This window comes from Cyprinus carpio, chromosome A17 (genome assembly GCF_018340385.1).
Source record: "Cyprinus carpio isolate SPL01 chromosome A17, ASM1834038v1, whole genome shotgun sequence".
Classification (NCBI taxonomy): domain Eukaryota; kingdom Metazoa; phylum Chordata; class Actinopteri; order Cypriniformes; family Cyprinidae; genus Cyprinus; species Cyprinus carpio.
The window spans coordinates 20,241,890-20,267,354 of record NC_056588.1 but is presented as its reverse complement, the minus strand read 5'-3'; the positions used below and the strand labels follow the sequence as shown (position 1 = coordinate 20,267,354).

The following is a 25,465-nucleotide window of genomic DNA, read 5'->3' as shown; positions in this document are numbered from 1 at the left end:
TAAAAGCGTCTGCTAAATGACAAAATGTAAATCTAATGTAAATAACAAAACTACATTTAAATTTTAAAACAAGCCCCAAAATAAGGCTTTTTCTGCGCTCTTTCCATTTAAAATTAGAGGCAACCACTGCATTTTAATCATGATCCAAAAAAAGATGCTGTATATGTGCAACAAGAGCAGTTTTTAATCTAAATTAGATTGTATAATTTCAAAATTTGAAGCAAAAACAATGTTTTGTACATAAAAATATCTGCATGAAACAACGGACGAGCTGAACTAGATGCAGATTCACTCTCTGCCAGCAGGTGGCGCTTAAAGCGTTTCCTTGGTTTCTGCTGTAAACAAAGCAGAGCTGCACTTATGAACTATAATATGCTTTATACAGAGGCAAGATTAAAAGAATTTAATTGGTTGTTTTATATACTACAACCAATTATTTCAATTTTCTGCACAGAATAAGGTAGAAAATATACATTATAGTTTCTGTACTGTAATAAATATGTAAATTAGCACTGCATCATTTATAAATTATCTTTATTTATTGTGTATATTGTCTTAACGTTTCATCAGTTCATTCTGCTTTTTATACAGTTTAGCTGCAGATATAGCCTGGCACATCTATGAGCGCGAGATCACTTCTCTTTCAGTGCGAAAACTTCTTTATCTCATTTTCATAAAATAAAATGCTATATTATTTAATGTTTCCACTCCATCGGCGAATGATGATTCTGAAAGAAAACGAACCCAATGTCTGTTTGCTCTTATTTCAAGGTTGTTGTTAATGCTGTGGTTATTTTAACAGTTTCCTTCGTACATTCGGTTCAACAACATTAAAACACATTTATCATTCAATGGAACTGTGCGTATGCTTAGACTCTTACATTTCTGCTTTGTCCATGCAATAAATACGCAGCTTTCGACTGCTCAGTTAACATTTTATTTAGCTATAGCGCTGTATTATAAGATCCATCAGCTTGTGTAAATAGTTTGCTTTGCATCACAGTGTTCATGTTGCACATTATATTAATTAAATTTCATGTTAATTGCTTTTCCATTCATATAATTATATCGTAAAAAATCATATATAATCATATAAAACAATAACAAATTGTATTTATCTGTTTGATTAATCGTTTAATTATTGTAAATTACACAGAAAATTACTTTTAAATGAGTTCATTTTAATGACAAACAGGGGAATGTTGCAGTAATAAGCTAAGAAATGCTTGTCACACATTGTGTTTTCATGTAGCACTGATGTGTGTCGACTTTATAAACATGTACACTCACATTTTCAGTCTTCATCTCTTTTTTTTATTCTCTCTTGTTCTGTCTGTTTCTCTCTCTCTCACCCGCCCACCTTTCCTCCCTCTCTCTCCGCTCAGTAAATTATTGATCAGTGAGGCGCCTCCGCTGATCACAGAGTTTGTGTGTGTGTGTCTGTGTGTGTGTGTGCTAAAGACAGTATGTACAACAGACACAGACACGCTCACACAAAGTCACATGATAGTCTTATGCTACTATGTTGGCAGCATGCTTTTATTCCCCAGACTCTCTTTCTCTCTCTCTCTCGCCTTTCACACACACAGTGTCGGTTTCATCAGGAACACAACCAGACCCTTCTCATTCACTCCTCACTTGTGTTGCAGAAATGATTGGAACAGATTATTACAGTTAGCAGAATATATTTACACGTGCGTCTCATGAAAAACCACCGGTAAAAGAAGAGTGTGCGGTTTGTCAGACAGGAAGGCAGTGTCAGGGTGTGTGTGTGTGTATAAATGCTGATGCTATAAGCACATTTCTGCCGGAGCGTTGGATGTGGTCCAGGCTGAAATCTGATGCTGGTGAATGTTTCCCTCCCACAAGCCTCAGGCAAGTGTTTACTGAGAGAGAGAGAGAGAGAGTGTGTAAATGTTTCTCTCCTGCAGTCTGTCAATAAGAGATACTGCAAGAGTGTGAGTATGCAATGCTTGAGTTGATTTGCAGGTGCGCCTGTGAGTTTGTATATGTGTATATGTGTGTGTGTGTGTGTGTGTGTGTGTGTGTGTGTGTGTGTGTGTGTGCTGCGGCCATGTGACTGTATGTGTGAAACACTTCTCTGACCTGTTACAGCTTGTCAACGCTTCATGGCCGAACAGTTCGGCGCACACACACATCCGACACGTGTGTGTGTGTGTGTCTGTGTGTGTGTGTGTGTCTGTGTGTGTGAGAGAGAGAATAGCAGGAAAAGCTTCTTGTTATCTCACTCACACTTGTAAATACCTGACACACACACACACACCCGAAGAAGGCATGCATACATCATTGTAATTACACACATGAGGTAGAAAAAACAGCCGCTCTGAAAAATGATAACCTGAAGTGATGGTAGACTCACTTCACATTCGCAGGACAGATGAAGCTCTGTGTGAATGTGTGTGTGGTTTCAAAAGGCAGTAGGACTGGTTCCTATGACTAATGATCTCCTCTAAACGGATAATTGCTGTTTTCCTTTCACATTCCCCCTTCTTACACACACTCTCGGTCAGGCACACACACACATCTCTCAGATAATGGCAGGAGTGTACGTAAATCACCTCGGTGTCCGACACGCATCCTTACACCGGGAGAGAGAGTGTGTCTTTGTGTGAAAGAGACAGTGAGAAGATGAAGGGGAAAGGTGAGGATGAAAGACAGGAGGAAGAAAAGGAGGAGCTGAGGGAGATGGAGAGATAATCAGAGAGAGAGAGAGAGAGAGAGAGATGTTGGTAGCATAGCAACTCAAAAATGGTCCTTTTTCTATCTCCTCTGTTCTCTCTCTCTCATGCTCAGAGGATCTTGACCAATGACAATGTGTCCCGGCAATGCATTATATTTTAGGTGTTTTTGTTCTTCTGTAGAGTGTGAGACATCATCTGTCTGGTACGCACACACACAGACAAATGTCGGTACGCTTTATAATGTGTGAAGTTTGCTATTCTAGAAGATGATCACATTATGACTGTTTCACAATGTGGTGAATGCTTGATTATGCCTGTAAAGTACAAGATGATCTGCTTTTCATTGTGGAATTTAACATTCAAAAACAAGATGAACACATTATTACTCCTTCAAAATACAAAAAATTCTAGAATTAAACACTCGAAAGAACAAAAAATTCAAAAATAACATTCGAATTTGAACTATACAAATACAAACATGCTCTACAAATGTTATTAACTATTCACAGTCCCGATGACATTCAAGCAAGGGAACTCAATTTTGAAATCACTTCCCCCATGTACCTAGAATACCCCAAAATAGACACAGAGGAGACCGTTGACAAAGGAATTGTTGAAAAAATTTGTTGAAAAAAGTGTTATTTTTGTTTTCTTCGCTTACAAAAAGTGTTCCCGTCCCTACATATAACCCAGCTTGCACATCTGATGGCAGATGGAGTATTCTGACGACGACTTCCATACCTTTTATGGACCTTGACACTGTTATTTATTTGACAGTCTATGGGACAGTCACAAGCCTCCAGGTTTTCATCCAAAATATCTTAAATTGTTACGTATTGTTACTTGGAAATAGAAAATGTGACTTTGGAGTTTCTTTAGCAGTTTAGCAACCAGGTCACAAATGAATCAAACATTTAAACGTTTTTTAAATGTTAAAACACGCCTATACTAGTCAAAAAATACAGTATCAAGCATTAAAATTTTTTAATCAAACAGTCCTATGATATGTGAAACTTCTGAATCGATCATTCAAATCAAATTTCTAAATGTGAACATTCAAACATTTGAATCAAACTTTTAAATGCACTTACGATGCCCAAAAATTATGGATGAAACATTTAAAGGATCAAACTGTTTTTCTAAATCGCACTCGGCATGATATCCAAAATTCTGAATCACTGCGAGTGGAGCTAGATCTCAGTGCTGTATTCATAGTCAGTTTCTTTTGGGTGAATTTGTGATTCAGATCTGTCACAGATTGAGCCATATTGTCATGCTGCAGTAGAGCTGGATGGCTCATTGCAGGCGGTGAGTGAGTTTTAACTTCGTCTGGCTCAGTCATCAGTCAGACGCACGCAGCACTTGTGACGCTGTGATGACACACTGACATTGAGTTCAAACTCTAAAATGAAAATATGTATCTTGATGTGGACAGGACTATGTGTTCTGGTGTTTGTGTGTGGTCTAATAATGTCTTTTCATCATGTAGACATACGCAACACATGTTTGCGTGTAATCTATTTGATTTCCATTACATGTTGTTTGTGACCTTGTAAGCAGACGTTTTTGTGTAAGTGGTTAAGTATGCTGTTGGTGTGTTGACATTTGTTTCTAATTTATTAGATTTATCGCCTTTGAATCGTCTGTTAATTAGCTGCATCAATCAAGTTAATTGTGAACACATATGCTCTGTGTATGCATGTGCACGTGCACCTGAGTATCTGTGTACATACATCTGCAACCTACTAACCCTTTCTCTCTCTCTCTCCATGTGTTAGGTGTGTGTGCACTGGGACGGCGAGCAGAGCACAGAGAGGCAGTGGAGGAGACTCCGAGAGGAATGTGAGGTGGTTTTGTTGGAGCAGGAACTCGTCTGGGCCTCCAAAAGAACCAGCACAAATGGCAACAGCAGCAGCCAGGAGAAGAGGCAGCTGCAACCTGCCCTGGTGAGTCCACAAAAACCTCGAAAGTACTCCTGCTCATACTGTTCATGGACCATCTGATGCATGTTACACACAAAAATGGAAAGCACTTGAAAGCGACTGACTGGCTTCATGCAGTCAGAGTTGGGGTGCAATGGTTTTTATCAGTCTACTTAAAGAAAAAGTTATTTTTATTTAAATAATTTTAATATTTATAAGTATGTTTAAATATATATGTATGTAAGTATACAGTGTATGTATATATATATATGTATATGTGTGTGTGTGTGTGTGTGTGTGTGTGTATATATATATATATATATAGGGTATGTTGTACAGGGGTGCATACAAGTTTTTTATGTATATGTAGTGCACCTAGTGTGTTGGTTTGGTGGCGCACACTACCATAGTGGGTGGGTGGGTACAACTATAAAAAATAACAGGGGTGCAAAAAGTTTTTCGGACTGGTTCTCATGAGTGCAACCTAGAGAAATTTGGTTTGGTGCTCAAAAAGTACAGTACATATGAATTTTCAACATTTTTAAAACCGTAAATTTTTTTCTTCTTTACTTTATTTCTTTCTTTTTTATATGAATTTTCAACATTTTTAAAACCGTAAAATCAGCAAACTTTTATTTTGGCGGGTTGCTGGCAAGTAAGTATATGCACTGCTGGATAGGGCTGCACGATAAATCGCTGTGACAAGCGGCGCAAAAATGCGATCATATTTTGTGCATGTTTTGCGCAGCTTGTCAGTGAACAACGGCTCTGTGTAGTTAATGCTGCTCCATGTGAAAGTGCGCAGGTGATGTAGATTTACTGCTGATTACAGAACCGGCTTTACTGACAAGATGCGCATTAAATATCGAATGTGATTTATCATGCAGCCCTACTGCCGGATTTGTTAGCACTGAAACGCATCAGTGAATGTCACAGTTTTATGTTTTGCTGTGAAACCGGCAGCACATAGCCCAGATTTATGCGTTCAGTTGAAATGGAAATCTTATACAGTATTACAGTTAGTTATCTAAAATACTTTTTTTTTTTTTTTTTTTTTTTTTGCGCATGCGCACCTGCGTATCACCACCCCTGTGTTTGTGTGTGTATATGTGTATTTCACATAATAAAAAATAAAATATTTACAAAATAAATGTGAATGTAATGTTAATGTTGCAGATTGATAAGTGAGTCAGACAGTGATTCAGTAACCGCTCTGATGGATTTCATCATTTAGAGTTCTTTCAAAGAATTCATCAGAATTATTCAAAAGATTTTGTGAGTCTGATTTCTGAATGAATCATTAAAACAGCTGGTTATTTTCTTGTTTAATTGGCATTATGTTGCCATTTTATTGGCTTGATAAAACTTATTTACCAGACCTTAATTTTTCTGCTCAAAAGCGAACTGTGGTTTGTAGCGATTGCAGTGTCTGTCTGACTTCTGCTTTTATTTTATGCAATATAAACCACACTTTATGCTGATAGTTATGAGGCGACCTGTGTCTGAAGCAACACGTGTGTTTGTGAACATCTAAATGATGAAGTCACTCAGCACAGAATGAAACTGACAGGATTTTCTTTTCATATCTGGACTGTTTCCACCACTGTTTAATATGTTCTAACTGCTGTTAGACATTAGTTACTGTCATTAGTTGCCTTCTGTGTCATAAAGATAAAAAAAGAAACGGCAGATCAAAGACTTTAAAGCAGTAATTTATGCCCCATCGGGCTCGTACTCTACAATCCTGCATTATGTAACCTCATTTATGACAGCATGTCACCGTGGCTAACCATGTGTTATTGTGGGATACCGTGCTGTAACCTGGAGTAACCATGGGTTACAGACATTTACATGGGTAAATGGGGTAACCGTGGCAACAGAGCTCTGTTTGACCAACGGGCTGCAGAGATAAGAGTGAACGTGTGTGTGTGTGTGTGTGTGTGTGTGTGTGTGTGTGTGTGTGTGTGTGTGTGTGTGTGTGTGTGGACTTTTTCTCCATTTAGAGCACTGTGTTTATAGCTGTGTTTGATAAAACAGTGCGTGTGTGTGTGTGTGTGTGTGTGTGTGTGTGCTGGGCAGAGTGTTATTGTGTGTCAGGGTGGTCAGAATAAAAGTATTTCTGTAGCAGCATCTGAGAGAGAGAGTGATTTCACACAGCCTCTACTGATTCCTCTCTTCTCATTTATCTGACTCTGCCAACACACAGACACACATTCACCTCTTTCTTTCCCTTTTCATGCACTTTTTTTCTTTTTTTTACTCCTCTTGCTTTTTCTTCCTCTTTTATTTCATTCTCAGTGACACACACACACACATCTCCGTCTCCCACACACACACACACACACACACATCTCCGTCTCCCACACACACACACACACACAAACAAAAGATGCTATGGGTTTTCTTGTGATTATCGATGTTGAAAATGGTTGTACTAGTTTATCATGATGCATTTGATTTCAGGATTCTTTGATAGAGTTCAAAAGGACCACATTTGACATGGAAATCTTGTAACGTTAGAAATGTCTTTACTATCACTTTTGTTCAATTTAATGCAGTCTTGCTAAATAAAAGCCGGTTCCCACCAAGGATGAGAACTGCAATGATAACTATTATTATACAGCTTTAATAATCAGTCTGATTCTATGAAAATAGGGAAGTCCACACCACAGCTATAACAATAATGACACAGAGGAACAAGATCGTTAGAATCACTTTCGGAATGATTTCTTCCAGCTGATGAATGGTAGAAACACTGTCAGCCAATCAGTTTCCACCTGGCTTTGTTAGAGTACATTAGTGTGTATGCTAATATAATTATCATTTTTATTATCATTCTTGGTGTCAACCAACCTTAGAAGTAATAATTTAGTAATTAATAATGTAATAAGTATTAAAAAAAAGTTTTACTGACCCCAAACATTTGAAAAGTAGTGTATATCACTGCTTACAGGACTGTTGAATGCTTGATTCTGATTTTGCACAATCATAAGGTCAATCAAACTGAATCGTTGTCATGGCAAATGTTTACACCACTATACATCAGGGGTGCCCAACCCTGCTCCTGGCGATCGACTGTCCTGCATTGTTTAGCTTCAACCCTAATCAAACACACCTGCCTTTAATTTTTAAGTGAGCCTGAAGACCTTAATTAGTTGCTTCAGGTGTGTTTGATTAGGGTTGGAGCTGAACTTTGCAGGACAGTCGATCGCCAGGAGCAGGGTTGGGCACCCCTGCTATACATTAATGTTCCAGTTGGTATCTTTTTTTTTTTTTTTTTTTATTGTGTTGTGGATATACCATGGCATAGAATAATTCATAAATCAATAAATCAACCATTACACGATATACACCATCACACCAAACCCTAAAGCCTAATTTTACAACTCTATACTCTCACTGTATGTCAACAGTAATCTCATTAGTTCTCTGTTCTTTTAGGAGAAACTTAAATGAAATATAACTGAGAAAGAACCTCTGAGCAATAAATTTCCCTGTGGGTTGAAACAGCCACAGACACACTCTGGTTTCCCCTCTCTCTCTCTCTCTCTCTCTCTCTCTCTCTCTCTCTCTCTCTCTCTCTCTCTCTCTCTCTCTCTCTCTCTCTCTCTCTCTCTCTCTCTCTCTCTCTCTCTCTCTCTCTCTCTCTCTCTCTCGCTCTCTGTCTCTCTCTCTCTCTCTCACACACACACACACACAGATCAGCTTGTGACTTTCTTTGCTGTAGAATATCACTGAGTCAGCAGCCATTCTCTATCACAGTGACCTACACACACCATCTTTTTCTGCCTTTATTTCTCTCTTTCTAGTATCTCCCTGGCCCTCTTTTTTCCTATCACTATTTGACCTTCTTTGTCAAAAATTAACATGGCATGTATGTCAGTGTACTTGACAGAGAGAGGAAGAGAGATTAGAGGAGACGTGGAGAGAGAGACATTCACTCACGGGAAGAAAGCCAGTCAGTGTGTGTGTTTCTGTCAGACAGATCATTAACACAGCACTTACGTGTGTGTGTGTGTGTGTGTGTGAGAGAGAGAATGTGAAATGTGAATGCGTCAAGAGGAAGAACAGATTATGTGTTTGTACTATCGTGCATGTATGTGTATGTGAGGGAATTTGTACATATTTGTAAGTGCTCAGAAACTTTTTGACCTTTACAGGCTTATTAACAACACTAAAAAAAAAAAAACACCATCATTATTAATAATAACAAATGAGATTATACTAAAAAATAAGAGATAAAGAGGCTAAATTTGATTTTTTTTTTTTTTTAACCCAAAAATCATGTCAGTGGAATTTTACATTGATTTAAGAGGCTTAAAAGAAGCCACATTTTACCCATTTGTGTTATTTTATACTCAAGGTCCATTTAAAATGTTAAGATTTCTTCTGCCACAATGTTGTAATTTAGTTTTACTTGAACATTTTTGTTTTACTGTTGAACAGCTGATACTATTGTATCTTTAAAATGTTTATATGAAAATGACTCCTGTTATGATAAAGCCTAACCTTTACTAAACAAACATTGCATTGTTCTTCAGGCTGGAATTTCTTTCTTTTTTTTACTGTTAGAGTATCATAAACTACCTCACAATGCAATATACATTGTGATTGTTCCAGTTGCACCTTTTTTAGAGGAAAACATCCTCCACAAAAATAAAAATATATAGAAAACACTGCACAAAAACATAAAAAAAAAAAAAAAAAAAAATAAAAATAAAAAAGTTTTAAAGTGCAATATTTAGATTTAAAAAATTAAGCGGCACAACTGATTTCAACATTGATAATGATAATAAATGTTTCTTGAGCAGCAAATCAGAATATTAGAATGATTCCTGAAGGATTATGTGACACTGAAGACACAATGCTGTAATGATGCTGAAAATTCAGCTTTGCATCACAGGAATTAATTACAAATATTTCACAGTATTACCTTTTTTTTTCTGTATGTATGAACAAATAAATGGAGCCTTGAAGTTGATGTCTATAAAATGCTTCTTTTCTAATCCTGTTTTCTATAATATTATTGTAGATCACTAATCTAGTCTGCTGTGTGTCTGCACACATAGCTGTGATTTCACAGTCATTCAGCGTCTGATTTACTAATTCACGATTTACTGTGTGATGTACGTGAACGTGTGCTCATTTCACATGAGGGCGTGACATCAGTTGTGCTTTATTTCCGAAGGGACATTTCACAGAAGTGCCATCATTTCAGAGAGAGAGGCAGACACACTTTATTTCATTTGTCTTTTAATTTTTCCTTCTCTACTTTCCCAGAGACCAGCAGAACACAGAACAGAGAGAGCCATCTCTCGCTACACTTCATAAGTCTGAATGTAGTTCAAATAGAGTGTGCTTGTACGCAGCTGCTGAATGTAGTGTCAAATAGTGAGTTAGGTGTGTGTGTGAGTGTGTGTGTGTGTGTGTGTGTGCTTGTACGCAGCTGTAGAGTTGTTTCGAGTTACCTTGGACTCTGCTCTCAAAGTCATATTTATGTACCAGCTGCAGAGCTTACATTACTCCATGACCACACAGAATAACAGGTCAACTGCACGCCTGTGTGCACGGCTCTGTGTGTCCTGGGAATTTTATTTCCTCTGGGGGTTTGGGGTCTTTCTCTCTCATCAGTCTTGGTTTCCCTCTATATGAATGTTTCCGACTTTATTACATGCACACAACTCATAACACACAAAAAAGCAAACACATTTCTGTGTTTTTCATTTGAATTTTTCTGGGTTAAGATTTATTGGTTTAACTATACAGGTCTAATCAATTGAATACATAAAATTTTACAATTTGATAATTTATTAAAATTGTAACAATAATTAAATTTTTATATAGTCTGTGTTTTAAGATTTAATACAAAATTATCATCAGAAACCATGGTTATCAATTCATAAAACTTGTAATCAGATAAAAATGCATTCAATTATGTTTGTCAAATAAAGTGATGCACAACAGAGATTTACCCCGGTAAACAAAACTGCGCTGCTCTTTCACTGTAAAATTCAGACATCATATTTCTTTTTGCAGTTTAATAATCACAGACACTAGTCTGTGCCACAGTTTGAATTTGATTAAATGCACGGTCCTATTTTTGATTTATTAATCCAAAATGTGTCCGTTTTTGTGACGTTACACATTAAGGTGCAGTCACATTTACCACTGTATTTCTTTTTTTTTAATGGCCAAATTCCAGTCATTTCAATAGGAATCCGTGTTCCCATTGTAGTTCACCATGCAAATTTTGCTCATGTTCAGGTTGACCACACAAATTCACCATGCTGACCAACAGAAAGTGAACTCTGTCTGATATGTGCTTCATACATTGCTACACTATTGACAGTATTAAAAAATGGACCCGTTTTTGCCTACATTTCGCTAACATGACTCTGCTTTTATACAATAAATTCCACCTTAATGACTTGATTTCACAATTCTGTCTGCGATTTCCAGACTGCAGGATTCATAGTGCCTTACATATTGGTATCCCTTTCATCTCATGCTTGTTTGTCTATGCGTTTGAACTCATCTCACAATGTGTATGTGTGAGATTGAAGACTCGGCAGGGCTCTATATTTAGCGCACGTGTGTGTGTGTGAGAGACCCGCGCCCCCTCGCCTGTTCTTGGCACCGTGCCTGTAACGGTCTAACCACATGTCGACATCTACCACCAGACCTACCTCTCTCTCTTTCTCCTCTCTCACTCACTAATTCTCAATCTTGCGCACACACACCTTCACCCACCGCAGTGTTTACATACGTGTCTGTGCACTCATGTGTGTTAGGCACACACACATGCTCTCTCTCTCTGTCTGATGATTCTGCTGTCAGTAATGGCAGGCAGTTAAATAGATCTTAGTTAAGAGATTATAAGCCTGGGTGTGTGATGAGCTCCAGTCAGCGCCAATGATGTCATCATTTAGGAAGAGACAGGACCACACACACACACACACAGTGATGTTTGTTTGCGTTGCAATTGCTTAGACTCAGGGTGTGTGTGCGTGTGCATGTGCAGGGGAAACAGACACACACACACACAGTGGTGCACACATGCTCATTTTTCCTAAATGTCATTTTAATGAATCACAGCGGATTCAGGAAAGCCACAGACAACACATTAATCTCAAATTCCTCACAAACCAAACTGAATTCACTTTTTTTCCAGGAATGAATTGGATTAAATTTAAATAAATCGGTGGATAAAATCTGATGTTTCCATATTTGTCCTTTATGGACGTCCTGTTCTGTCCTGCATCTGTTTGTGTGTGTGTGTTTTTACAAATGTCTGGTCACATCTTGTCTCTGTCAGTGAACTTCCTACCCAGACTTTGTTTTTGGGCATCACAGTTTCTTTTGAACATTAGATTTGTATATATTTATATATTAGAATCAGCATTTTTAGGCAACATGTGTTTGTTTGAACGTTGGATTTGTACTTTGTTATGTTTGATTCAGCATTTTTGGGAATCATAGTTTGATTTAAATGTTGGATTTGGAAGTTCATGTGATCAAATCAGTGTTTTTGGGCCTCATGTTCATTTGAATGTTGGATTTGCAATTTCTTATGTTTGGTTCAACATTTTGGGAAATTGGATTGATTTAAATATTTAAATGTTTTGTTCATCATTTTTGAGCATTATAGATGCATTATAGACTCTTTATTTAAAATGTTTGAACTCTATTCAGCATTTTTCATTTTTCAGCATTTTTCAGACTATATATACATTTTAAATGTTGTGACTAAATAAAGGTTTCATTCATATGTTGTATTTGAATGTTTATTTGGCAGATTAAGCATTTTTGGATGTTATATGTTTGTTTGAAAGTTCATACTATATGTTTGATTCAGCAGTTTGGGGCATCAGAGTGCATTTGAATCTTTAATGTGAATATGTGAAAGCTTTGGTCAGCATTTTTGGGCACTGTAGATGCATCTGAACATTTGATTTCAACATCCTTATGATCGAATGAACATTTTTGAGAATCATAGTTACATTCATACATTGGATTTAAATGTTTGTATATTTGATACAGCAAATTTGGGCATCAAGTTGTTCAGACATTGGCTTTGAACATTCATATGTATAATGAGGCACTTTATTCATTCTGCATACATTTGAAAGTTCATTTTGATTGTTTAATTCAGAAATTCTGGCCATCCTAAGTTCATTTGGATGTTCAAATGCATTTATAATGCCCAAAAATGCCGTCCATGTCGCTCACTCATTTGGAGACACAGCCAGTTGTATCAGTCTGTCCATTAGCAAAACAAACTTCTAATGATTTTCATCTGTTACTGTAGCACAGTTATTCATATTCAACACGCACACATACACATGCAATTCTAGCTGCTCAATGACTAATCAATGGTGTGACTTAGTCAGGAAGTGAGTCCTTTACTATGTGGGTGTGTGTATGTCTATACAAGTGTGTATGTATGGGGGGGGGGTTGATGCCTCTGAATTGCTAACTCTTTTGATCATTAAATTGAAAGTGTCTTTCTCTGTCCCTCTTTCCTGTTTTGTCCCTGACAAGAACACACACACGGAGCAAGACTGTAGTTGTGGATGTCTGTCCAAGTTGCCATTAGCAACATCAGTTAAGCTAGTAATTTAGTGCTTGTGGAGGTAATAGGCAGTGCGTGTTTCCCTGTTTGTGTGTGTATGTGTGTTTAACTGGTGTCTAGAGAGACAATTATGACCTAGATGATCCACTGCAGAGAGCCAGTATATGTGTGTGTGTGGGTAGCAGAAGAGTTTTTACGCTAAGTTCTGTTTATGACTGGCAAATTTGTTTTGGTGTGTATATTACCACAAGTCTGGTGTGTGTGTTAGTTTTGCTTGTGTGTGCAGCAGAGCAAAGGTCATGAATGATGTTTGTTTGTATTTTCTATTTATGGCTGGCAGATTTGTTTTTTATGTGTACATATTTACCACCGATCTGGTGTGTTTGTGCACAGAGAGAGAGAGAGAGAGAGAGAGTCATTTTTGTGGAAGTGCATTCACTATTACTCACTCAGCTGGACATAAATTTACCCGCCACACAAACTCACGCATACATACATTCACACGTACACACACACACATTCTCTCTAACCCTGTTTCTCTGTAGCTCTCTCTTTCTCTCCGTCTCACACACACGCACACATTCACACACTGAGGCTCTGTCTGGCTGTTGGCTGCATGTCAGCCACTTGGAGAGCCAAAACAAAGAGGGTTCTTACACGCACGCACACACACATAAACAGAGCAAGAGAGCAAGGAGAAAGAAAAGAGAACCTCACCGTCTGTCTTTGTGCACTTTGGGAGATCTACAAGCTTTGTTCACTTTCGGTTTTTCTGTGTGTGAGCATTTCTCATGAAGCAAAGTGTGATGATCAGCACTCATATCACACTACATTCCCAAGATGTCAGATTTTTGTTTCCCTGAATATTTTTGGTGGCTTTATTTTCTTTAGGTAAAGATTTAAGCTTGTATGCTGTGACAATAAGCATCAATGAAACTAATTCCCATACCTATACATACTTTTCCCACTGTGCCATTAATTACAGTCAGAGAGATGCAGTCGTTTATTTAACGGCTGAACTCAAAGGGAGTTCATGTCGTGTGAAATATCAGATCACAGTCATTCTTATCTCAGTGCTGCAATATCAGCTTTAATTGTGCATTAAAGTGAGTTCAACAATCTAACAGAAGCTCAGTGAATCACATGAACACAACAAGACTGACAAAAACTGATCTGTGATAGCTGTTTAACAGAGCTGGTGTATTTCAATCAAATAATACCCAAAAGCTATATATATTTGTGTGTGTATATATGAATGTGTGTGTGTGTGTGTGTGTGTGTGTGTGTGTGTGTGTGTGTGTAATTTGAGTTAAAACGTGTGTGTGTGTGTGTGTGTGTAAATAAGAGGGAAATAAGCTTCTGTTCAGCAGAAACTACTTATTGGAATAATAAAGGCATAAAAAATCAATCATATTTTCCCATTCTAAAAAATGTTCTCATGAAAGACAGCTTGAGTTTGGAGGGATTTTAACACTAAATCAGAGCAGTTTGAATGCACTCAAGCACTAAAAAGAAAGTATTTGCTGAATCTCTTCTTCAGAAATTCAAAGCAGAGGCAGTTCTTCATCCAAAACAAGCTCTGTGACTGCAGTCCCACCAAGAGGGGAAAAAACAGACACGAAAGGTCAAGTTTACCCAAAGAGAGCAGGTCAACTCTTTCTGCCTCTCTGTGAAACATTTAAGAGCCCTTGAGAACTAGTTCTACCCCAGAGGACAATATTGCTCACAGGTTGCTGTTTTATAGCTCACTGATTCATTTAAATATCAAACTTTGTCTCAGATCGTTTTCAAAATTCTTTTGATGAAATATAAAGTAAGTGTGTAGCTCTCTAAAATTATAGTGGCTAGCACAGATAATATGGTCTTGGGCGGATTTGATGATAAATACTGAAAGTTGAAATGTCTAGCTTGTGACCACAGTATGAGACATTGTCCTTCTTAAACTCTTGAAGGGACGAGAGTTTCCGGGGTCAAATCTGGCTGGACTTCTCAAAAGTCTACATTTGTTCTCCTTTTTAATTATGTTGTTTCATGGAGAAATAATTGGTATATAAAAGTGATTTTTCTTCCAGTTGAGCATTAATTCAGTACAGTAGAATGAAACTATGCATGTTATTTACAGAAAGGACAGGCTGAAATTGATCCTGCATGGGTTAAAGAGCAGCTACTGTGGCGAGACGCGTGTCAGTATGTCATAGCCCAAGGGTCAGTGATAAACACCGCTGTTATTACCCCATAGTCTCTCTCTCTCTCTCTCTCTCTCTCTCTCTCTCTCTCTCTCTCTCTCTCTCACTCTCTCATTCTCTCTCTCTCTCTCTCTCTCTCTCTCTCTCTCTCTCTCTCTCTCTCTCTCTCTCTCTCTCTCTCTCTCTCTCTCTCTCCGTCACTCTGTCATTGGATGTGGACTGATATGACATCTACTGTCTATCTCTTTCTGTTTTATCTCTGTTTATTTAATCAGCAGTGACTCCTGCTTGTGTTTGATTGTCCCTCTGTGTATTTGTGTATTTTTGTGTGCGTGGGTGGGTGGTTGTGTGTATGTGTGCGCGCACTCTGACCTATTTTATTAAGTATTTCTAAATGTGGCTTTGTGCTGAGCAGACGTTTCTAATTACATTCACACATCCTTCTTCACACAAAATATAAACAGTCTCAAATGCGAATATAGACCCTCATGCATTCCCTCACACACTCCAAAACACTCTCTGTCCTCAAAGCATGTGTAGAGACAGACTCAAGCAGCTTTAGAGGGCTTAATGAAGTCTTAATGTTACACACACACACACACACACACACTAAAACCATGGCAACACTGTGTGCTCTGCCAAGAGTGAGGGTGTATGGCCATGCTTCAGCAGGTGTGTGACCTAGATTGTGTTTGCGCAAGAGAGAAATGAAAGGACAGAGGGAGAGGGGAAAGTAGTTGTGTGTGTGTGTGTGTGTGTGTGTGTGTGTGATCACTTTAAAAGAGGCTTCCAGAGTTTGATCACATGTGCGATTGCGATCCAGGTTTTGATCTTGTGTTGAATGTGATGTGTGATGTTCATGTTCTGCCTACACTGTGGAAAAGGGCCGTAAAACATGAAATCACCTACACTGTGGGAACCAGTCAACGGTTTTCATGAGAAAAATGGCTTTTTATAGCACTTATGGATGCTAGTTTCTGCCACAGAGTTAGAAAAATAAAATAGTATCCTAATTCTCTAAAACTGTTACTCTGTTTCTGTTATTACAACTTTATAGCTCAAAATATTGACTTTTTCTTGTAATTGTGACTGTTTCTCTCAGCTGTAGCTTTATTTCTTGTGACTTAAAGGGGATGTTCACCCAAAAATGAAAATTCCTTCATCATTTACTCATATTGTTACCCTCATGTCGTTTCAAACCTATATGGCAGGGTTATTCAAATCTTACCCTCGAGGGCCAGTGCACTGCAGAGTTTAGCTCCAACCCTGATCAAACACACCTGAGCATGCTAATCAGTGTCTTCAGGATCATTAGTCACATCATAGGTAGGTGAGTTTGATCAGGGTTGGAGCTAAACTCTGCAGTGCACTGGCCCTCGAGGGTAAGATTTGAATAACCCTGCTATCGTTTTCTTTCTTCTGTGGAACATATAAGATAATATTTTGAGAAATGTCATTTCCTTAAAATGGAAGTAAAACTGTTTGGTTACCAGCATTCTTTAAAATGTCTTTCTGTATGTTCCGCAGAAGAAAGAAAGTCATACTGGTTTGGAAAATCAGGACTAAACCGTCATTTAGATGTTTAAAGTGCAAAGTAAACAAAATGTGTAAATAAAGCTTCATAAAAAAATGTTACTTGCATTTTTGCAACTCTGTTGTAAGTGTGACCCATCGGTCACACTTTTCATCAAAAGTCCTACACACGTTTGGGGTTTTCACACATACTTGTCAGGGGTATGTTTTGGGAAGGGGGTAGAAAATATCAGCTCACTATAAAAGATAGAAGTCAGTGGAAAGTGGTAGAAATGGTGTATGAGTTATTAAACAGACATTTATGGACTGAAGGATCTTGTTTAAGTTTATGATAAGACTTAGTTTTATGGCTAGCCGCAGCCTATGTGCTATCACACTCCAGACACTGGTTTATTCGCATGGACACCTTACACAATAAATGAATTATTTTCATTAGTGATCGACTGATATTGACTTTTAATAGCCAACACTGATATCTGCAGTGGAGAGCAACATATGCTGATATATTATAAATATTTAAATTAATCATGGGAAATGAGATGTATTTAAAATAGCTGAAACAGTGTTTACTTAAAATACACTACCATTCAAAAGGTTGGGGTTGGAAAGGGTTTTTTTTTTTTGAAGAAGTCTTATCCTCACTAATGCCTTAATTTGATCAATAATACTTTGAAATATAATTACAGTACAAACAACAGACGCAACCCGGAAAACTATCGGCATGGATTTTTGCTGATAACCGGTATTTCCGCCAAACAACTATCGGAGCCGATTAATTGGCAAAACCGATGAATCGGTCGACCTCTAGTAATTAATGACAGAATTTTCATTTTTGGGTGAACTATCCCTTTAATATCTTTAAGAAATATTTATTATTATTAAGTTATTGATTTCTAACCAACAGAAGAAATGACTAACACTTCTTTTAATAACTAGCCTATGACAACAGTCACCAAATGGTTAAATATCAACCTGGTCGATCACTTCACCTTGGATTCTTTTATGTATAGTATTTTATATTCTATTAGTTGCAGAATTGTATTCGTTCATCTGTTAGTGTGTGCATGCATTAAATGTGTTTTCTGTGCCTAGATTTATGTCGTAGTGTAGTTGATATGCTGTTTCTGCAAAAGAATATTTGTCCTGACTGTTTGTCCTTTCTCTCTGTCTGCCTCGCTGACAGAACAGAGTCTCAAACCACAGTGCGGTAAAGGTGTGTAACTGTGTGTGGTGTGTGTGACAGAGTGTATGTGAGTGCACTGCACACAGCAGAGTGTCTAAAAATAGCTCGCACGCGTTCTGTTTGTCCCCTTACCCTCCAGCTCTTGGTTTATGAGTCACACACACATACATAGTCGGACTGGCACACAGTACTTGTGAGTTGCGGTTTTGGATGACTGATGTTTGGCTCCTCACAAGTCATCACATGCGTCAGGCCTCTGCAAAAGCACACTTATATATGATCTTTTTGGGGACTTTCCATGTATTTCATGTAGTTTTTATATCGAGCTAATGATATTTTCTATTCCTTTGGACATAGTCCTAACCCCATACTTTTTTGTGTTTTCGTTAGGACTTTATTTATTATGTTTATTAAGTTGTTTTCCACACTGGCTGGACATTTGGTCCCCACAATGTAGGCAAAACCTGACACCAATACACATGCACATCCCATAACACTTGTGGCCACATGTAGATTAGGTTTCACTTCAGGATACCTAAGAGACATTAAAATTTGTTGCATAATACACATCCCACACACACATACACAGAGAGAACAGACAGTCAGACATGGAAACTTTCATTGTGTTGGCCTAGTATTTATATAAATAAAAACCATTCATTGAGAATATGACTTGATCAATGAAAGTTTAACTGAATTCTCACAAGATATTTACTCACACACACACACATTGGTCAGTACTACAGTTTGATGGGTTTGACATGCTTAAGGCCCTGATATACTTCAAACGAAATCGAAGAACGAACTGATATGACGTCATTTCGAACAAAATCAGGCCAAAAATAAGTTCATTTTGAGTTCGTTTTGGGGGAGTTTGTTTCGGCTCCTAAACACCTTTGAGTTTCTATTGGTCCGTGGCGGTTATGCAATCGGTGGGTGTGTTCTGAAACTCCACCTTCTTTGATGCGCAATTATTTTTTTTCTCGTTCGTTCCTCAGGCCCCGTCCACATGGAGACGGAGCTTACCCCAATCTGATATTTTTTTTCCTCGTCTCAAGAAATATCCGCGTCCACACGAAACCGCTAGATGTAGTTTGCCAGACCAGTATTGGCACTGTAATTCTGCCACAGAGATGGCGAAGACAGACTTTTGGACTATGCTCATAAACGCGCGGGTGAACATGTTTTATTAATCTGTGTTAAACTCCAGTGTTTTGTTCATGTTTTTTGTTGGTGTTACGTGACGTCTGACTTGGGCTGATGACCGTCATCGTTTCAGAAAAATATACGGATTAGCGTCCAGACGAAAACGCTAAGGCGGCGTTTTTTTTTTTGGGACCCGGTTGTCGAATAGCTGAGCTGCACTCCGATAAAAAATTTGTGCGTATTCACAGAAACGCGTCTCCGTGTGGACGGGGCCTCATTCTGTGGAGGTCATTAAGGAGAGCAACATCTCCTGAATACACTGGAGTGTCGAATAGCTGAGCTGCACAAATATATCCGCACCTGTACAATCACTCGCGGACAGACTTTAAAGATGTAGAGACAGTATTTCATTCCTAGAAAGAAACAGCAACAAAGCAATGCATCCGAGACTTATGCAAAAAGCGAAGCAGAGAAATATCCGAGACAAGTTTTCCGAAGCCATGAAAAGAATCAAAGGAATGAGTAAAGATATAAGGTAGCAAGTACCAAATACATGTTTCAAATAAATGTTACACCATACTGCTGCTGCTGTTCTTTCAATAAGTGAATTTAAAGGGTATACAGTAAATGAAATGCCAAACAAATATATAATAATAAACCTTTGATTTTATCAAAACAATTTATCTAATTTAATAAAATAAATGAACACTAATAAAATAAAGCAACAAACTGATTCCAATATTTTTTTTTTCCCACATCATGCTAAAGTTTTCAGACTATGAGCCATTCACACTTCCCATAAAGGACTGATTATGGAATGGCTCTTTTGTATTGCAAACATGATACTTGACTCTGAATTGCTGCTAAACATAATTCTTTTGTCTATAATATTCTGACCATTGGGCCCCGTCTCACACCTAGATTGCCTACACTTCTTCGTTTCATCGTTGTTTTGTAAGGGAAAAAAAACAATTTCCTTAAAAAATTTTAAAATAAACCAAAACCCAACTCCAATAACCCCGGGGTGTGTTGGAAAGTTTGTTAGTCGAAGACTTGACATTTTTAATATCCCTGTTCTGGTAGTCAAAGTTTTTATTTAAAATTCATTTATTATCATTAGGTCGAAGACTTGACATTTTTAATATCCCTGTTCTGGTAGTCAAGTTTTTATTTAAAATTCATTTATTATTTGGACGTGTCACGGTGATACAACTGATTTCATAATGAAATAAAAAATCTGCATTAAAGAAAAAATTATCATTAAAATATTGTTCAAAAGTTTGAGATTTTATTTTTTTTAAATCTATTATGCTCACAAAGGGTGCATTTGTTTATTAAAAAAACAGTAAAAACGATAATATTGTAAAATATGGTTGCAGATTAAAATGACTGATTTATATTTGAATATATTTTCACATGTAATTTATTCAGCTGAATTTTTAGCAGCTATTACTCTTCAGGTTACATGATCCTTCAGATATCATTCTGATATGCGTATTTTGTGCTCAATAAACATTTATTTTTTTATCATAGGCAAAGCAGTTGTGCTGCTTAATATTTTCACAGAAACTATGATATTTTTTTTCTGAAAACTAATTCTTAGAAAATTCAATTTATGTTTTTTTCACCTACTGTTCCAAAAAAGTTGGGACAACTGTACAAATTGTTATGTACTGTATGTATAGATAACATTCAAATGTTGAAAGTGAGACATTTTGAAAATGTCATACTACAAGACCCGATTCCAAAAAAGTTGGGACAGGTAGCAGTAAGAGGCCGGAAAAGTTAAATGTACAAATAAGGAACAGCTGGAGGACCAGTTTGCAACTTACTAGTTCAGTTGGCAACATGATTGGGTATAAAAAGAGCCTCTCAGAGTGGCAGTGTCTCTCAGAAGTCAAGATGGGCAGAGGACCACCAATTCCCCCAATGCTGCGGCGAAAAATAGTGGAGCAATATGAGAAAGGAGTTTCTCAGATCTGGTGAAGTCTGGAACAATCTCCAAAGATTCAGAGAATCTGGAACAATGCGTAAGGGTCAAGGTCGGAAAACCATACTGGATGCCCGCGATCTTCTGGCCCTTAGATGGCACTGCATCACATACAGGAATGCTACTGTAATGGAAATCACAACATGGGCTCAGGACTGTGGCAAAGTGGAAAACTGTTCTGTGGTCAGACGAATCAAAATTTGAAGTTCTTTTTGGAAAATGGACTGGGATGCCATGTCATCCGAAAACCCTTTTTGGAAACTTGAACCTCCATTTCAAGTTCTCGATGGTCCCTGTGCCATGTCATAGGACTAAAGAGGACAAGGACAACCCAAGTTGTTATCAGCGCTCAGTTCAGAAGCCTGCATCTCTGATGGTATGGGGTTGCATGAGTGCGTGTGGCATGGGCAGCTTACACATCAATGGAAAGGCATCCAAGTTCTCAATTCTCTTCCAGGGAAGACCGTTGCATTTTGCCATTTTCCAACATGACAAATGCCAGACCACATACTGCATCAATTACAACATCATGGCTGCGTAGAAGAAGGATCCGGGTACTAAAATGGCCAGCCTGCAGTCCAGATCTTTCACCCATAGAAAACCATTTGGCACATCATAAAGAGGAAGATGTGACAAAGAAGACCTAAGACAGTTGAGCAACTAGAAGCCTGTATTAGACAAGAATGGGACAACATTCCTATTCCTAAAACTTGAGCAACTTGTCTCCTCAGTCCCCAGATGTTTGCAGACTGTGTTAAAAAAAAAAAGAGGGGATGCCACACAGTGGTAAACATGGCCTTGTCCCAACTTTTTTGAGATGTGTTGATGCCATGAAATTTAAAATCAACTTATTTTTTCTCTTAAAATGATACATTTTCTCAGTTTAAAACATTTGATGTGTCATCTATGTTGTATTCTGAATAAAATATTGAAATTTGAAACTTCCACATCATTGCATTCTGTTTTTATTCACAATTTGTACAGTGTCCCAACTTTTTTGGAGTCGGGTTTGTACAAAGTGCATAGGTCGATGGTATGAAACTCTGTGTGTGTGTGTGTATGTGTGGGTGGATGGTGGAGTCAGGATGATAACTGTCCTAATCTAATAATAAAGAAAAAACACTTCTTCTTTAAAAAAAAAAAAAAAAAAATCATGAGTTCAAGACTGTCTGGTCTTGAAAAGTTTGTGATGACTTATGAAGTGATGAGACTGACTGGTTGTGATATTTGTTTTACAGAGATTCCGGCCTCTGATTGGTCAGTCATGCATAGGAGGCTGGACGGTGGTAGAGTTCATCTCTGACAGACAGCTGGAGTTCTACACAGAAAAGGAGGAGCTTCAGCCATTTGAGGTGTGTGTGCATGTTGTTATTATTCAGATTCGTCTGTGTGTGTGGGTGTTTTGTTGTTGCATTTGTGTAACTATGTATGATTGACATCCATTATATAACAGTGTGTTGAAATTATAGCCCACTGCATATAAATGTAGAAAGTTTCGAAAGACGTTTTCTTCTTAGGTCTAGTCATTAGCTTTTTAGGCTACTGGAATTCTGGGACTGAGCTGTTGATCTACTTAGACATTGAGTGTTTTATGACATATCGATATAAGAACCTTAAATATAATGAATAAGAGCGCAGATGCTGATATATATGATTGCATACAGCTATATTTTATTGTGTGAAATGATTAATTTAGCCCTTTCTCACCTTTTTTCAGTTTATGCTGAAAAAAATAATAGAAATAATTTTATTACTGTCGTCAACACAACTGTAATCAATAAATCTCCATGCTCCGTCTCTCTCTCGCTTGCTCTAGGTTTAACATTTTTGCTGAAGATGTAATTTGTGTCATTGCTTTCTCAGACCACCTCATAAAAGTGTGAGGTATGATGACATTTCCCAGTCATTACTGGTTTAATTAGTCTGTGTTTGTAGTGCTGGTAAGCATTTGTGAGAATGCCTTAAGGAATGCATTTCCCAGACAGTCTGTTTAATTGCAAATTACCATTTCATCCTATGTTAATGAAAAAAAATGTGCTAAAACTTGTTGAATAATGAGATTTATATTCACTAAACGGCTGAAAGTCCATTTTAATGTAGCTTTCCAGGGGAAACACTGTTCGAAAATAGCATTATGATGTAAACACAGGAATATAAATTTCTATAATAATATTTCTATGTAAACTACAACCTCTAAAAGAGCAGACAGCACAGTATTGAAAGTAAGGCACATCTAATAGTCTTCAGAGGATGTTCTCTAAAATATATTATGTAGTGTTTATGTAGAATATTGTAGCTTTTTTGCAGGGTTTATGGAGTGTGTTCTGTGTGTTCAGAATATGTTCTGTAGTGTACAAATTACAATAGCCTTCAAAAGTTTGGGGTTGGAAAGATTTTTAAATAATTTTGGAAGAGATGTCTTATGCTCACCAAGGCTGCATTCATTTGATTAAAAAATGAAGTAAAAAAAGTAATATTGTGAAAAAGAAATAAAATTAAAAATAACTGCTTTCTATTTCAGTATTTTTTTTACAGTTTGATTTAGGGTCACATGATCCTTCAGAAATCATTCTAATATGCTGATTTGCTGATCAAGTTTCTTACTATTATCACAGTTAAAAATTGTTGTTCTGCTTAATATTTTTGTGGAATTAAAAGAACAGCATTTAGGAAATATTGGAAATATTTTTTATAACAATGTGAAAGTTTTTACTGTCACTTTTGATTCATTTAATGTTCTTGTTGAATGTGCGTCCTTTTTTGTTTTTTACTGACCCCAAACTTTTTACAGGTAATGTCCATGTACATTTTATGTATAGTACATTTAATAGAAATAATGAGGCCATCAATGTAGCTGCCTAGGGTTGAGAAATGAGAATCACATGACAAAGGGATGTTTTTTCTTTAATGCTAAAAAAAACCTGGCAAAGTAAATTACTGCATGGCAAAGTAATATCTATATATATATAATATAAATATATATATTATGAGTAACAATATATATATAAATAAAATATACTTTTTTGTCTCATGCAGTGCACTGCTTGCATCTGAGTAACAAACTATGTGCAAATTAACAGATGAAGTATGATCATATGTATAAGCCCAAACAGTCAGTAAGCGACAGGTGCTTGGAAATGCTGTTTTGTATAACAATACACAATACACTGTTACAGTGGTTTAATTGAAAGAATCTGAAGGGTCATCATTGGTAAAGGGAAACCCACCATTGAATGTTGAATAATAATCCTTTATTTTGCACAGTCCAATATAGGATCATTTTGAAAACTTTATTTTAACCAGGAATTTAATGTTTTTATTTTGAATTTGAAAGTTACAGGATGTGTTGAATATATTTTGGGGGTTAAATATATTTTGTAGTGTGTAGTGTTTGTTAGTTTTAGAGTGTTTTAGAGCTTATTCTCACAGTGAATTCAGCAGTGTGTGAGTGTGTGTTGTTGTAAGGGGTGTAATTAGCCGAGGACACATGCTCCTCACTTTTTACATACTCCTGCAGGCTGTGTTTGTTTATCATAATCACAAGGCACAATCATATAATTTAGTGCAGTAGAAGACAGTGTAACACACAGGACTGTTTACATTCACTGTGAGCTGTGGAGAAACGCACACACACACATACCACTGCATCATTTCATCACTCCCGGTCTCTGATGCCTGTGGATGGATGATAAAAGAGACACCCCCTCTCTTTCATCTGTGTGTGTGTGTGTGTGTGTGTGTGTGTGTGTGTGGAGGGGGAACTGAGGCTGTGAGAAAGAAACACAAGGCAGAGGGAGGGGACACATTAGAGAGAGAGAAAGAGTCTGGATAAAGCACTGGCATAAGAAGAGACTGATGTGTTCTGAATGCTGCAGTTCTGTAAATTATGTGAGGATCAGCCTCTAAACCCACAACCCTCCTTTACTCCCACATTCTATTCTATTCTACTCTGTTCTATTCCACTGTACTTTATTCTGTTCTATTCAAGTCCACTCTAATTCTGTGCAGCTGTACTTTACTACTTTCTTTTTTGTTATATACGTACCTGTTTTCTGCTTTTTTTCTATTTAATTCTGCACTACTCAGTTAAATTTTATTTGAATGTTGTTCTTGCCCACTTGTACACTCATCTGTGCTCATTTTATTCTGTTCTTTTCTACTCTATTCTGTTCTGTTCTTCTCCATTCTGTCTATTCAGCTCTACTCCAGTCTGTTCTATTCTATTTGATTT

The 25,465-nt window shown here is 37.3% G+C and overlaps 1 protein-coding gene across 2 annotated transcripts in view; it reads left to right on the top strand.

Annotated features, from left to right (window-relative positions):
* LOC109084551 (probable JmjC domain-containing histone demethylation protein 2C) overlaps positions 1-25,465 on the top strand; it is a 57,771-nt gene that overhangs the window by 5,675 nt on the left and 26,631 nt on the right. For both annotated transcript variants that reach the window (XM_042774369.1, XM_042774370.1), the window contains exons 2-3: positions 4,481-4,648; positions 22,473-22,586. In XM_042774369.1, coding sequence (XP_042630303.1) covers positions 4,481-4,648; positions 22,473-22,586 — 282 coding nt within the window. The remainder of the gene's footprint in view (positions 1-4,480; positions 4,649-22,472; positions 22,587-25,465) is intronic.